Source organism: Onychomys torridus, chromosome X, assembly GCF_903995425.1.
Source record: "Onychomys torridus chromosome X, mOncTor1.1, whole genome shotgun sequence".
Classification (NCBI taxonomy): domain Eukaryota; kingdom Metazoa; phylum Chordata; class Mammalia; order Rodentia; family Cricetidae; genus Onychomys; species Onychomys torridus.
In genome coordinates this window covers 86,086,664-86,101,484 of record NC_050466.1, presented here as the reverse complement: position 1 = coordinate 86,101,484, position 14,821 = coordinate 86,086,664, and the positions used below count along the sequence as shown (strand labels likewise).

The 14,821-nt window shown below is 39.9% G+C and overlaps 1 protein-coding gene across 1 annotated transcript; it reads right to left on the bottom strand.

Annotated features, from left to right (window-relative positions):
* Positions 1–976: 976 nt before the first annotated feature.
* LOC118574720 (probable G-protein coupled receptor 83) lies at positions 977–3,344 on the bottom strand. The gene is made up of 4 exons (XM_036175633.1): positions 2,973–3,344; positions 2,649–2,774; positions 2,116–2,249; positions 977–1,709 (listed from the first exon to the last, which is right to left on the bottom strand). The coding sequence occupies exons 1-4, from the start codon at positions 3,342–3,344 to the stop codon at positions 977–979; spliced, it is 1,365 nt and encodes a 454-aa protein (XP_036031526.1).
* Between the last annotated feature and the right edge of the window lie 11,477 nt (positions 3,345–14,821).

Genomic DNA, 14,821 nt, shown 5'->3' with positions numbered 1-14,821 from the left:
GCAATATATACAAGCTTATACCTGTGTTAACATAAAAATGTATGCGTGTGTGTGCATGTATGCACTTGATTATGTCATGTTAAGATGCAACAAATTATAGTTGATAGGGAATAGTTGGGGGGTTAGAGATACTGCTCTGCTTGTTGTGAAAGTATTAGGATAAATATATGACTGAAAGTCAGTGAATAACTCAACTCAGATGGCCAATTCTGATAGGAAAGGTCAATAAATTCATCAGAGACCAAATATGCCAGTATACATTAGTTAAATTATCTAATACAAATTCCAAGTAGTTCCTCCAGATAAAGTCCACAGTTATAGACAAGATGAGATATCTGAAATGGGGGAAATTAATCTAAAATCAAAGATCTGTAGACTGGGTTTATAGAGTCACATTTACAAAGATGGGGTAATAGAAGTCCAGTATTTCTTGTTCCTTATCATGAATATTTGCCTCAGACTAAGTTGATGCAGAAGGTAATTACATGAGAGCACGAAGTCGGTGCACAAGGGCAGTGAAGAAAAGGGTGTTCCTATTGGCAGAGAGGGGCTACCAAGTAGTCTTCATAGTAATTCTGTACACAGACCTCTTTCACTCACAGTTCCTCCATCTCACTATCACTACTAGCAATAATCACAGGCAAAAGCTGGAGGCAAAGAAAGAATCTTATTCAGGAAATGTAGTTCTCATAAATTTATCTGCAAAGTAAGTAAGGTAAGTAAGTCAACAAATTCCTTCAGGGTCTGGCACAGTCAGTTGTCCACATTATGGTACAGTGGACTTAAGTAGAATTCTGATGCCAGAGCTAAGACTCAAAACTATGAAAAGATCCAGAGAGATGGATCTGTGAGGGTGCACACGATAGTAAAGCATTATACTTAACATCTAAGTTAAAGGTTACCCCATCTCTGACTGAATTGTCTGGGAGAAGGTGCTGATTAAGCAAGATTGCAATGGATTAGATGGGTGCCCAACTTAGTGACTGGTAGTCTGCATGTGAATGCAAAAGTAAGGATCCTGGGTTGAGGGCCCCGCTACTGCTGCTGCCTCTTCATCTATGGAGGGATCTGGATCTTCCCAATCCCCTTGAACAGAAACTTGGGAATTATCCCCTGTAGCCAAACTGGGATCCTCAAATACCTGGGGCTCTGGAACAGCCAGGGGAACTCGCAGCAGTGAAGATGTGCGGAGTTCTCGAAGCTCATGACTCTCCTTTGGCTTGATTTGCTGAACCTGGGACCTGCTACATACAAACAGAGACTGCATCCTGAAAGATGATATAGATCTTAGTTTGGCACGGAAGCTCCTGTTGAGCCAGCAGTAGATGAAAGGATTGTAACAGGTGCTGCTCATTGCAAACCAGTGAAAGCCATAGAAAAGCACACTATCATTTTCTACGCCTGCATTGGAAATAAGAACCACATAGAAATTAAGTGGAAACCAACAAACTGCAAAGACCAACACAATAAGTATCAGCATCCTGATGCTCTTCTTCCGCTTCTGGTAGTGTGCCATAAGTTGACGAGCAGATGCATCACCAATGGCATTTTGTAGCCACAACCTCTTTCCTAGGTGAGAATAGGTTACAACAATAACCATAAGTGGCAGGATGTACAGCAATACAAATGTCCCAAGGTCCACATACTTCGAAACCTGCTGGCTCGGTCCAGGAAAGGCAGGGAGGCAGTAGCTCCTGGTAGTGCCATCCCTGGAGGAAAGCAGAATAAAAGTTATGACAACAAGAATAACTTAAAGGACCCCAGAAATCTTCTAGTAGCTACTTTGCACAGTATATCCATAAGAAATCCCTGTCCCTTTAAGTCTCAATTTCTTCAATTTTAAAATTAAGGGAATAAACTAAAATGTTATCTCTTAAGGGCCTAGTCTACGTATAGATCAATCTGAAGACAACCAGATTCTCCATTGACAGTGATCTTAACTTGGTGGCCCATCCTCTTGGTTCCATTAACACATTAGAATTACAAAACAACACCATATATTATATTAAGGAAAATGGGAAATGGATGAAAATGAAGTTAAGAACATTACAAATGTCAGCTTCCTGGGAGTCTCTATAAAGAAAAAGGTGAAATTATCCATTATGTTTGACTTACATGCCGATGAAAGTGAACAGATTTTGGTAAATTGCATGTGGAAGAGCAAGGAACACTGCAATACTCCAGATCACAGCAACAACCGTTAAGCTCTGGGAGTGTGTTAGCCTTGGTTTCATTGGGTGCAGAATTACCTACAAAAGACAAGCAACACTCTTCCTGAATCAGCCCAGGTCAGTGAGGTTTGCATAATCAGACAAAGGTTGATGAGTTTCTGCTTGGATTAAAGAATTTACTTCTACTATTAATTTAATTTATCCTATTCCTCTATGAACACAGATGGATTGAAGATAGTTTAGAGGGAGAAGAGAGAATGCTTAAAACACACATATGGTGCTGAAACTCTGAAATTCAAAATGGCATCCAGGTGTAGGAGTATGTATGATAGTGGAGAGAAGTATCTGAGCCAGTCCACAAACATATTCTATTCTCAAATATGGCTCCACCCTGTAGATTTCTGCAAGATGTCTTATCTTCCCAGCTATTTCCCAATCTCTGCTCTTTTATTCAAAACTGTCCTCAAGTGGTCTTACCCGGTGCCGGTCCATGGCAACTGCCATCAGCGTAAGAGTTGAAACGTGGAGGGAGCAGTACTGAGCAAAACGACTGACATGACACATAATCCTACCAAATACCCACTGTCCAGTCAGGAAACGAGCCTATGGGATGAAATCAAGAAGAAAAATGCATAGGTTGTTTATTAAAATACTGTCCTCAAGCACTGCAGAGAAGCTGGAGTATAGAATGGAGGCCTCATGCTTGCATATTCACTTTTGTTTCCTTAGTCCCATCATCCACCCCTAAAATAGAGCAGTCTCTTTTTATGTACTGAAACCAACTCTATATAAATCACTCACCAGAGCAAATGGACTGTTGAGCAGGATTATCAAAATGTCAGAAATTGCCAAATTGAAGATGAGAAGGCCTGTTGATTTCTTGATTTCTTTGTGCTTGACAAAAACTTGGCATACCAAGGAGTTGCCAAAGAGGGATATCATTATGATGACTGCATATGCGAAAGTCAGCACAATCTTTGCCATGATGTGGGGATTGCCCCCTATCCACTTCCTGATTCTTCCTGCTGCTCCTTCCCAGTCTGCACTTGAGACATTGGTTCCATTCAGACTGGTGTAATTGCAACTTTCATCCTCAAAAAATGGAGCCCAACTGACATTTTGTTGGAGCCAATCAATGGTACTTTCCATTTGTAACAGGAAAGAAGTATTCATTTTTGTTTAGGGAGAAGGACTAAACAGGTCCCAAGGGACCAGAAAGGATATAGACAATGAAGTCCTTTTCCAAATCCTTGCAAACAGAAGCTCCTGGTTCCACCTAAAATGCAAAGGATCAAAGACTTTAGTATTTTACAGAATAGTGAGTCCAAAAAAGCCAGGATCTAAGGTCTTAACCTTTTTATAAGAGAAGAGAAGCCAGCAGGCTCGTTAGCCCACTTTGACTAAGATGATGGAATCCTGTGAAACCAATTAGATCACCCATATAGAATGATAGATACACCAGCCTGTTTTCTTACCATGATAATGGATAAATCTTTCCTAAAACAGTCACTGCCTTGTAATACACATTCAATTAATTAATTGCTTAGCAATTAATGCTTAATTAGAGTTGTGTTATTGAGGTCTAGCTGAATAGGTAACTCTAGATTATTGCCATAGAGTTGTATAGTTATGGGAGTCTGACCTTTCTACCTTGCTTTGTGAAAACAATTATAGGTCTTTGACTGCTCTGACTTGTATTGAGAATTTTACATAAATAAAAAGAACAAGCCAGAAGAAATGGGCTTCTAAATAGGTGCAGGAGCTGACACCTATGAAATAATATACATGTTTACATACATGAGAAAGGGTAGGATATCAGAGACTGTAAACTTAAAGGCATGATTTTATTTACATTTCTGTACTACCCATTCCCATTACTAACTTGCAATATGACTGTGCAAATAACTATGATTAACAAAAATTAGTTACATATTTCTAAATTTTAGAAAGACCCCTGAATGTTTTCAACATGAAGAAATGGTAAATTCATGAGATAAAATGATGCCAATTACCACAGTCCAATAATTTTGCATTGTCTACATTTGTCAAAATGTATTAATATACCCATAAATATACACAATCATTGTGTCAACCACAAATAAAACTACATACTTAAAAGGATTTTTTTTTGCCTTGGTTTCTCCACCTTTCCAATGGCAATTATATACACTTCATAAGCTGATGGAGAAGATTTAATTAGCATGCATGAAAGAAAATGTATACTACCCAAACACCTTCTTCTTGGTGGAAAAAAATCGCTAGGTTTCCTAATACTGGAAACCTAATTTTGTTGTTGTTGTTGTTCTTAAGCAAATAAGTTCTGACCAAAAGGGAGAAAATGGTATAGTGTGTGTGTGTGTGTGTGTGTGTGTGTGTGTGTGTGTGTATGTGTGTGTGTGTGAATGTGTGTGTGTGCAGTGTGTGCAGTGTGTGTGTGCAGTGTGTGTGTGCAGTAGTGTGTGTGTGCAGTGTGTGTGTGTAGTGTGTGTGTGTGTGTGTGTGTGTGTGTGTGTGTGTAGTGTGTGTGTGTGAAGTGTTTTGCTGTTAGTTCATGTCCATGGAGGTTGTGCATGGACATTTGTGTGTGTGTGTGTGTGTGTGTGTGTGTGTGTGTGTGTGTGTTTTATTTGACTGATTTGTTTTAGAATGTTATGTTCTGTTTCTTATGTGAACTTACATGTAACATGCTTATGTTTCCACAGTGCAGACTTGAATGGTGTGCATTTTCTAAACAATACCTAAGTGTGTTTTTGTGGTATGTTTGCATTCTGTGTATTTATATGATGAGTTTCTCTGCTGTACTTGCACTTGTATGGTATGTTTTGTTGAAGGTGTCTGGTACATGACTGTGTAGAGCAAATAATGTATTTCTGTCTGTGATATTGGTTATACTGGGGGGGGAGCCACCGATCCCCCCCTTTCTGTCTCCTTCCCCACCCCAAAAAACTTACTATGGAAAATTGGGGATGTAGCTGAGAGACACGTAGCATGGCTGAAAAATTGGGTTCCACACTCAACACTCCACAATTAAATCACAAATACTATATTACCAGACAGAATGTTCCCCACTTGTCACTCCAGTCCAAGTGAGGCTAAAGCGCAAGTTTGAGGACAGCCTGGCCTATAATAACCAGTTCCAGATGGAGCTGCATAGTAGGAGCCTGTCTCAAAAAATGTGGTATGGAGCAAAGAAGGAGAATCCTTATGCTAAGGTTAGGGATCCCTTTTAACCACATATATTCCCTACATTTCCCTTCTGACTAGGGGCAGACAGGCTATGGTGGGTGGCTTCTCTAAGCAGGAGCTACTCCAACATAGCATCTAAATGAGCCAGGCTTTGGGCCTTAAAGGTCTGAATCCCTGCCCCTCCCTTCGTTTCAGGGGAATATGGGGAAGGAGGAGGGAGCTCCAAGCAGTTTCTGGCATTTTCTAGACCATCAAGTGGGGGAGGGATTAAAAACATAGATTATTTATTTTGTGAAGAACTACTTCTCCCCAGAAAGACTTCTCTTTAGCCAAATAGTCAGAAGGGGGCAGTGAAGAGGAATATATAATTTCATTCCATAGCCCCTTCCTCAAATTTCAGGAGGGCGGGGCTTTAAGGAACTGCGTCATCACAGACCTCTTAGCCTCCTGAGGGTGGTTGCTATTGGTGACCACCCCTCAACCTCCACCAACACCCTGGAGACTGAGATTCTATAGTTCTAATTACAGAGATTTGCTCTTTTCTTTCTTGCGAATAGAAAGGATGATGAACACTGATTCATCTCTACCCTATGGTGGGACCCCCTCCCCAGTTATGGAGCACAAGATTCCAGTGGGGGAAGGGTTTCTGTGGCAGGAGACTTAGTCCCTGACCACAGCCTTTTCCAGCCTACCTTCCCTGGAGAGTAAGGTGGGGAGGAGGGTTAGGGGGCTGGGGATGGAATAAGGACCCTGCATCTCTGAAGCTGGCAGTCTCAAGATCAAGCTTACAGTTTGAGTGTACTTTGACGCGCAAGAAACCACAACCACAACAACAGCAACAACAACATCTCATTGTGGAAGCATGACAGTTTGGGGGTCTAAAGCATCCAGTAGCCTGAGAATTGGATGGGAGGTAGTAAATAGGAGGGAGGGCTTTCCATAGGGTTTTGGAGCAGATATCCTCACTTTTCAGGAGTGCCAGGATCCCTGCTGATAGGAACAGACAAAAACAGGAGGGAAATTCTAAGGATTCACCCAGAGCTCTTAAGAATTCAGTATTTCGCGCTTGAGGATAACCTGTGGAAGAAATGCATCCTGGAAAAAAAAAAAAAAAAGGTTGAGGACTCGGGGCTGTGGGCGCCTGGACTTGAGGATGCTATATCCCCAAACCCTTCCATAGTCTGCCCATTTCCCTGTTTACCTGGTGTCAGACGCAATGACAGCAACTCACCCCCAGATATCTCCAGTCTTTCCTGTAAATGTTGAGACTTACCTTAGAACGTTCTATCCGGAGAAGGACTGGAAAGCTGGGAGCCTACCAGCCTCAGTGTGCTAGTTAGGCGGAGAGATGAAGACTGACTAGCGGACTAGCCGCCAGTCCGTCCAGGTCCCAGCGCACTTCAGAGCCTGAGGTGTCTCTGGCTCTGCGCACGCAAGCCTACTGCTGCAGGCAAGGAGTCGTGCGCACTCCCCCGCGTCAGTGGGGACTGGGTAGTGACCCTCAGCAATAGGGGGCGGGGCCCCGCGAGGGCTGGCAGAGCTTTGCGCGAGACTTTGCCTCTACCACGAGATGCTGTCTGGGTCCGCAACACACGGGGAGGGGGACAGAGGGGGGGCACATGGAGGGGGACGTGGCGGGGGCACAGGTGGCCTCCGCTGCTATATCAGAGCTAGTTAATTTTTCCACATTTTCACTGTGTAACTGCGGCTCTAGTCTTCCTTACCGAGACACAAGCACTCTGGGCACTAGACCAGACGGGGTGGTTGCTGCCGATGGGGTAAATTCCTCTTTTAAAACACAAAAACAACCTCCCCCCCCCCCCCCCCCACAAAAACTCTTCACTAATTTAAATATGCCCATTTCAGTTCATCAATCAGAATGTAATTAACATACACATCTCTACTCAAGCTCTTTCATACCTAATCACCTGCTTCCCACCTCCCCAAGGTAAAACTCGGTTTCCAGATTTTTTTTTTTTTTTGACCTGCATGAAGCCATAACCAAGCAAACAGGATGGAACCGCAGAATCTTTGAATCTGAAGATGGAAGGTGGCAGGTGAAAGGGAAAAAATAATTAGGGAAAGTCCATCTTTAGAGAGCTGCCTTTGAGTGTTACTTACAGTGGTACCAAACATTTGTGATATAAGAACTATGCCTGAGCTTTTGCAAAACCAACGTGGTGAATATTTTCCAGGGTTCCATTTTTTTTTTCTTTGAAAAGGGAAAACATAGGAAGATGAGAAGAGAGAAGCAGGAGGTTCCTGGCATAAAATTCCCAGGTACAATAAAAAGTTATTTGAATCACTTGAGGTTTGGCTATTTTATTTCTAGAAAATTCTTTTCTACCCTTTTGTGTATATTCAGCTAGATAAAATAGCCTCGGACTGTATTTTTAAGTCACAGACTGGATTCCTCATTTACTCCACAACCTCTCTCCCAAATTTTCTCGAAGGAATATGTAAACAATCAGAGCTCTTATATGCAGTGACTCACCGAGTCTCCCAGGGTAGAACAGAGATGTGCTTAATCTTTGCACATCTGATTTTCAGTCGATAATATGAAACCTCTCCAGGTTTCTGTAAAGCTCAATCTTTCTTTCAGGTAGTGCAAAAATCCATTTCCCCTTTTTACAGCGTATTTCCCACCAAACAGTGCAGTCAAATTAACCGAATACCTTCCCTCAGAGACAAAGATTTTCTTAAATTTTTTCGAGACTGCAGGAGACTTCACATTTCCCATCTTTCCATGAGCTTGTGTGACAGACTTCCCCTACCAGTTACCTTTGACTTTCAATAAAATGAAAATTTTCAGAATGGGAACACCTCATAATTTTCCCTCACCTCACTCCAACTTTTACTAAGAGACATCTCCATTGGATATGACTATTTACAGTAAAACACAGAAAATTTGTGTTTATCCAAAACAGGGTAGAAACGAGCTCATCATCACAGCACCCAAAGGTTCCTTTTGTGAGCAGTCCAGCAACACTGTACTATCTGCTGCACATGATCAACTCAGTCTTTCCTGAACACCAATGTATCAAAATAGCCAAAGTATATTATTGAGTCTCTCCTACATCTACATTTTACTCCTAAGCAATATTGAAGGATCCCTTATTTTTCCACACCTTTGCCAAAGATCCTGTGACCATAAAGAAGCCAACATCTTCACCTGACTCAGCATTTTTTCTTTAAAAGGGTCACACTGGAAAAGAGGCCTGTTCCACACAAGAAGGGGCCAAGTACTCTAGAAACCTTACCAACTATGCCTACATTTTGCTAAATTTCAATATTACATTCTCAGTCTACCTCTGACAGCCACAGATCAAACCCCTACAGGCCTACAATGCTTTCACACTCCAAAAGCCCCTAGATCAACAATGTGATACCCACAAAAGAGCACAACCAAAATTTTCACTTCTTAGGAATCTGAGGGCAAACAATGAATTCCAGACCTGGAAGGCAGACATTTCCATAAGAAAATCTAGCTTCCTTTCACCATACAGTGGCCTTGAAGTGACTGCTTTCATTCATTCTCCTGCTGCCTGTAGACCACACAACTCCATCTAGCTTATCTGTGTCCCTTCCTTTCCTGGTCCTTGTCCCTTTCCTAGATAGGCAGTCAGTACCATCACCCACCTTGCAGAAATATTCTTTACCCTGCCAGGCTTTGATACAATGAAGACACAGATCTCCCTCCCATTAAAAGTCCAGGATTTGAGTTGGATCTTCAGATCGCTTCTCAAACTGTGTTTTCTGCACTACTTGGTATTCTTGCGAAATCTTCCATCCAAGAAACGCAGCAGCTGCACGTGTGGCTCACGGAGAGTTAGCTCAGACCAGCCAATCCAGAGCTGAGGCAAGAGAGCATCAGCTCCCGAGCTGTCAGGCTCTTCCCACAGATCAAAGCTCTCCTGGTAAGGGATTTGTAGGATTTCACAGAGAAGGACAGAGTGGGTGGCGCTCCAGACTATTGGTTCAGAGAAGGAGCGCGCAGGGGGGAGGAAGGAGAAGCTGAGGGCTCTGTGGCTTCTTTTGCTGCCCACGGAGTGCCAATTTTGAATGCTCTGACATGGCGTGCGGTTTTCCAAACCACCTTTCCCCAGAATTCATGTTCAAATACAGGCAAAATGTCTGTGTTTATCTTCCACTTCACCACAACCTGAACATCTCTCTAAGGCAGAGCCCTGGCCCAACAAAAGAGAAAGGTAAAAGCATTTTTTTTTTTTTTTTGGTGATTTTTGTTGTTGTTTTGGGTTTTTGTTTTTGTTTTTGTTTTTGTTTTTTTGGTGGAACACTGGAGCACACTTAGCACCTAGTCTTATACATTAGTCTTGATTTTAAAAGTTTTGAAGCAAAACCAGAGTGGATTTCCATTTTCATAGACGCAAATATTTTTCTTTTTGGAAGAGAAAACATAAAAAAAGGTAAATAATGTTTTACGTGGGAATATTAGTTGGAAAGCCAAGCTGCCGCCTACACCATATGATTGCAGGCATTTCCATGATACCTCAAGATAAATTCTCTGGTGACAACACAACATTAAGTATGTCTGTTTCTCTTTTATAGATTTTTTTAAATCATACATTGTGCATTTAGGGGTACCGGTATATTGGGTTTATCTGAGATAATTTTGCAATTTGTGTACTTGTCAGTAAGTACATGCAACTTGGTGTAGAGACAAAGCCAAGCCAACATCTTCCTTTTATTTTAGTTGCTCATAGATGAGAATGTTTTTTTTTCATTTTTCTATGTTAAGAAATTTTCTACTCATTCCACATACCATCCACAGATCCCACCTCTCCCTCCTCCCACCCCCAGCCCTCTCTCCCAAGCCACCCCACATTCCCACATCCCCCAAATCGAGGTCTCCCATGGGGAGTCAGCAGAGCCCGGCACACTGAACCTAGGCAGGGCCAACCCCCTTCCCACTGCACCAAGACTGCACAAGTGTCACACCACAGGCACAGAATTCCCAGAACCCTGTCCATGCACCAGGGATGGATCCACAATTAATAAATGGGACCACCTGAAACAGAGAAGATTTTGTAGAGCAAAGGACAGAGTCAATAAGACAAAATGACAGCGTACAGAATAAGAATGTTTTTATCCCATTAAATCACCTAACCCCATTGATGCTTGCTTCCACATCTACGTTAATTGTTAAATTAGCATACTCTAATCTGAAACTGGAGTTACAGATTGTAAACCACCATGTGGGTCTTGGGAACCAAACCCACGTCCTCTGGAAGAGCAGTAAGTGCTCTTAATCACTGGACCATTTCTCCAACCACTAAAAGTTTTACTTTTAAATTAGAGTATGTTAATTTAACAAGTGAATGAGTTTCATTGTGGTATTCATACCTCTCCCTCCTATTTATATCCTTCTACGTCCCTAAGAGTTTCCACCCCACAACTTTACTATGATTTTTTTTTATTTTTTAGATTACACATAAGAGAGAAAATATATAAGGCTTGTTGTGATGGGTAATATTGATTTTCAATGTGATGGAATCTAGACCCACCAGGGACACAAATCTCTGGGTAGGAATACAAGGGACTGTTTAGATTATGATAATTGAGTGGCACCATTTCATGGACAATGTGGACTGAATAAGACGGTAAAGGTAAGATAAACCTACGTATTTATTTTGCTCCGCTTGTTGAGTACAGATACAATACTTCTTCACTATAAAAGACTGTGAGGTAAACACTGAGAACTATGAGCCTTTGTCAGGTAGTTTATCAATAGGACAAATGTCTAATACTCTTGTCATCCTAAATCTTGCTTATTTCACCATACATGTAATTATGGTGTATTTATATAATTAGGTGCAAACAACAACATTTCATTCCCTTTTATGGCTGAACAGAACTCTATTGTAAATATATACTACATCTTATTTTTTCAAGGATACATTTTATTATTAATGGTGTGTGTGTGTGTGTGTGTGTGTGTGTGTGTGTGTGTGTGTACATGAATGCAGGTTCCTCCAGAAGCCAGAAGAGGAAATTGGATTCCCCAGAGATGGAGTTATAGCTAGCTAATATGGGTGCTAAGACCAAACCTCCAGTCCTCTAAAAGATCGTGAAGTGCTCTTTACTGCTGAGTCATCTCTCCAGCCCTCTACTACATTTTACTTCTCCATTTATCTATTGATGGGCAGCAAATTAACTCCTTAACTTAAATATTATAAACAGTGCTATAATAAACATGTGTGTGACATGTTACATTGACTTTGATTCTTTTGGGTATACACCACAATATCATACAGCTGAAATACTTTATAGGTTTACTTTTTTTAGTGTTTTGAGGAACTGCTATACTGATTTCTGTAGTACTGGAATAATTCACATTCTTATCAGAATTTTACAAAAATTGTAAAAAACCTTACATATTCATCAACATTTGACATTATCTATTTTCTTAATTATAATCATTCTGATTGGGATGGAATAGAATATAAATGTAGTTTGTTTTTTGTTTGTTTGTTTTAAAGTAGTCTTGTTATATTGTGCAGGCCATCTTTCAACTCATGATCCTTTTCCCTCACTCAGCCCATACTAGGATTGCAGGCCAGCAGTACCCCCGTGACATTCTCAAAGTAATTTTGACTTAGATGTGTCTGGTAGTTAAAGGACTTGAACATTTTTCATTTAGATTTTGACCATTTGTTCTCCTTTGTTTGAAGATGGATGTTCAGTTCATTTGCTCATTCACTAATGAAGATATTTGCTCATTGGCATTTGTTCACTTTTTTATGTTCTGGATATTAAATCTTCTCTCAATTGTAGGTATTTACTTTTCTTCTTGAAATATTGAGAATAGAATTCTTTCTGATTTCTTTCATAGTGAGTTCATTTCCACCTATATTTTCATTTCCTTCTATAAATACATATTATATGCCTTACAACTATCATAGTGTATATGAATTGTGATCTCATTGTGGTGTTTATTTGCAATTCTGCAGCCACAGATGTTATTCAATATCTCTTTATGTGACAAGTAAAATTTTGCATATTGTAATTTTTTAAATTATTGAATCTTACATCATGTTTATGTATTGTGACTCTAAGTCCTTTATTTTGTATATGATTTATCAATAGTTTCTCTTCTGAGTTTTTCTCTCTGTTTTGTTAGTAATTTGAAACACAAGATACTTTACTTTTGATTATACTCAATGTATTTATTTTCCTCTTGCTACTAAGATTTTTGGTGCCAAATGTAAAAAACCCATCATTTTTCTTATCTATCTATCTATCTATCTATCTATCTATCTATCTATCTAGTTTCTCCCTCACTCCTCTCCTCCCATTTCCTCCATACATCTCTCCTCCACACCTCCCCCTCAATCCACTCCTCTGAAAGGGGCAGGCCTCCCATGGGTGTCAACGAAGAATGGCATATCAGATTACATTAAGACTAACCACCTCCCCTTGTATTTCAGCTTAGCAAGGCAATCCAGTATGAGGAATAGATTCCCAAGAGCCAGCCAAAGCATTAGGAACAGCCCCTGCTCACATTGTTAAGAGTCCCAAAATAGACCAAGCTACGCAACTGCTACGTATCTGTAAAGGGCTTAAATCTGTCCTATTCAGGATCCCTGGTTGTTGGTTCAGACTTAGTGAGTTCCTATGAGTCAGGTTAGTTGTTTCTGTGGATTTTCTTGACCCCACTGTCTCCCACAATCCTTCTTCCCCTCTCTTCAGCAGGATTCTCTAAGCTTGGTCTAATGTTTGGCTGTAGATTTCTACATCTGTTTCTATTTGGTTGAAGGCTCTCTGATGAAGAATTGGAGTAGTCACCAACCTAATCACAGGAGATGGCAAGTTCAGGCTACATATCATGGCCACTGTTGCTAGGAGTCTTAACTGAAGTCATACTTGTAGATTAGTGGGAGTTACCCTTGCATCAGGTTTCTACCTGTGTCCCCTCCCCCTTTCCAGTCATCTCTTTCAATACTCTCCCCTCCACGCACCCCCACCTAGCCATTCCCTCAAGTTCCTGTCCCCACCCACCTAGTTGTCAGGATGGCAGAGCTGTCTAAGGCACTGCATTCAGAAACCATAATTTAATACAAGGTCTGTTTTTAAATAAAAGTTTCAGTTTTAGACATTTTGTTCCTTCATAAGTGAATTGCTGAATGCTGTATGAAATATGGGTCCTATTTCCTTTATCTGGATATGATTACCCAGTCTGTTCCACACCATTTCTTGAGAATATTATTCTTCCTCCATTACATGTAGTAACATATTGAAAATCAGTCCATTGTAAACATAAAAACTCTCAATTTTGTTCTACTGATATACATCGTGATTGTTATAGCTTCATAGTAAACTTTGAAATAGGCATTTGTGCATCAGATGTTTTCCTTTTACAATAATAATTTTTATCTTATAGATTACTCAGATGTTCATACCAAATCTGGGGTTAGTTGATCATTTGGGGTAAAATAGCCAGCCTGAAATTTGATAAGGATTACATTGATATATAACTATCATGAAGAACATTACCATCTTAATATGTTACCTTCTAATCCAAGAATGTGGGATAAAAAGGATATCTTTCATTTTATTTACATTTCATTTAATTTTTCAACAATGATTCATAGTATTAAAGGTAAAAACTTTTGTATTTCTTTTGTTAAATTTATTATTTTTATTATTTCTTTTACTAGAGACCTTCTAGCAACCAATTGCTATAATATGTCCTTTACAGATTATAAATGCTTAGCAGACATCTCTGTATTTTTATATTTTATTCACCTTCATTTAAAAATATTGTTTAGGTCTACATAAGATTCTTAGTTACCAGGTTATATCACTTTGAATATACTGTCCCTCTACCTTCTGAACTTAATTTCTGATTTTCATCTTACAGAAGGTTCCTTTGTATTGGGATGCTATCTTTGTTGTGTAGCTTTGAATAAACACACACACACACACACACACACACACACACACACACACACACACGCGCGCGCGTACACTCACCACACAGACTCTCTCTTTTCATATTTCATTCAGTATTTAAACTATGATGCACTTAGTTATGGATCTCTAAGTTTACTTTGATTTCACTGATGGTCCTGTTCATTTAGCATTGTTATTTTTTCTTTCTGATCGAAATTATATAATTTGTTAATTCTACAGTACAAATTTGTTGGATCACTTTAGTGAATTTTCGTGGTTCAGTGTACTTTTTTCTGTAGAATTTATACTTGGTTATTTTATTGGTATACTGTAATTTAATTAAGCACACTTTCTTTAGTTAAAATTTCTACCTGTTAAATTCAAATTCAATGTACTACTTCTCAAAGGAAGTTTCCGTTGCCTGTATTTTCTCCTGTGGGTGTCTGCATGGCTCACATGTTGGGTATCTTTTTTTTAAAAAAAAATTGAATGTTTTAGATAATCTATTGTGTAAACTCTGTAACTAAAACTAGAAATTGTTATTTGCTTAT

Coding starts and splice junctions, on each gene's coding strand:
- LOC118574720 (XM_036175633.1), bottom strand. CDS start 3,344: ATGAATACTTCTTTCCTGTTACAAATGGAAAGTACCATTGATTGGCTC. Junction 2,775..2,972: donor TCAACAGTCCATTTGCTCTG/GTGAGTGATTTA, acceptor TTCATCCCATAG/GCTCGTTTCCTGACTGGACA. Junction 2,250..2,648: donor TTGCCATGGACCGGCACCGG/GTAAGACCACTT, acceptor TGTCTTTTGTAG/GTAATTCTGCACCCAATGAA.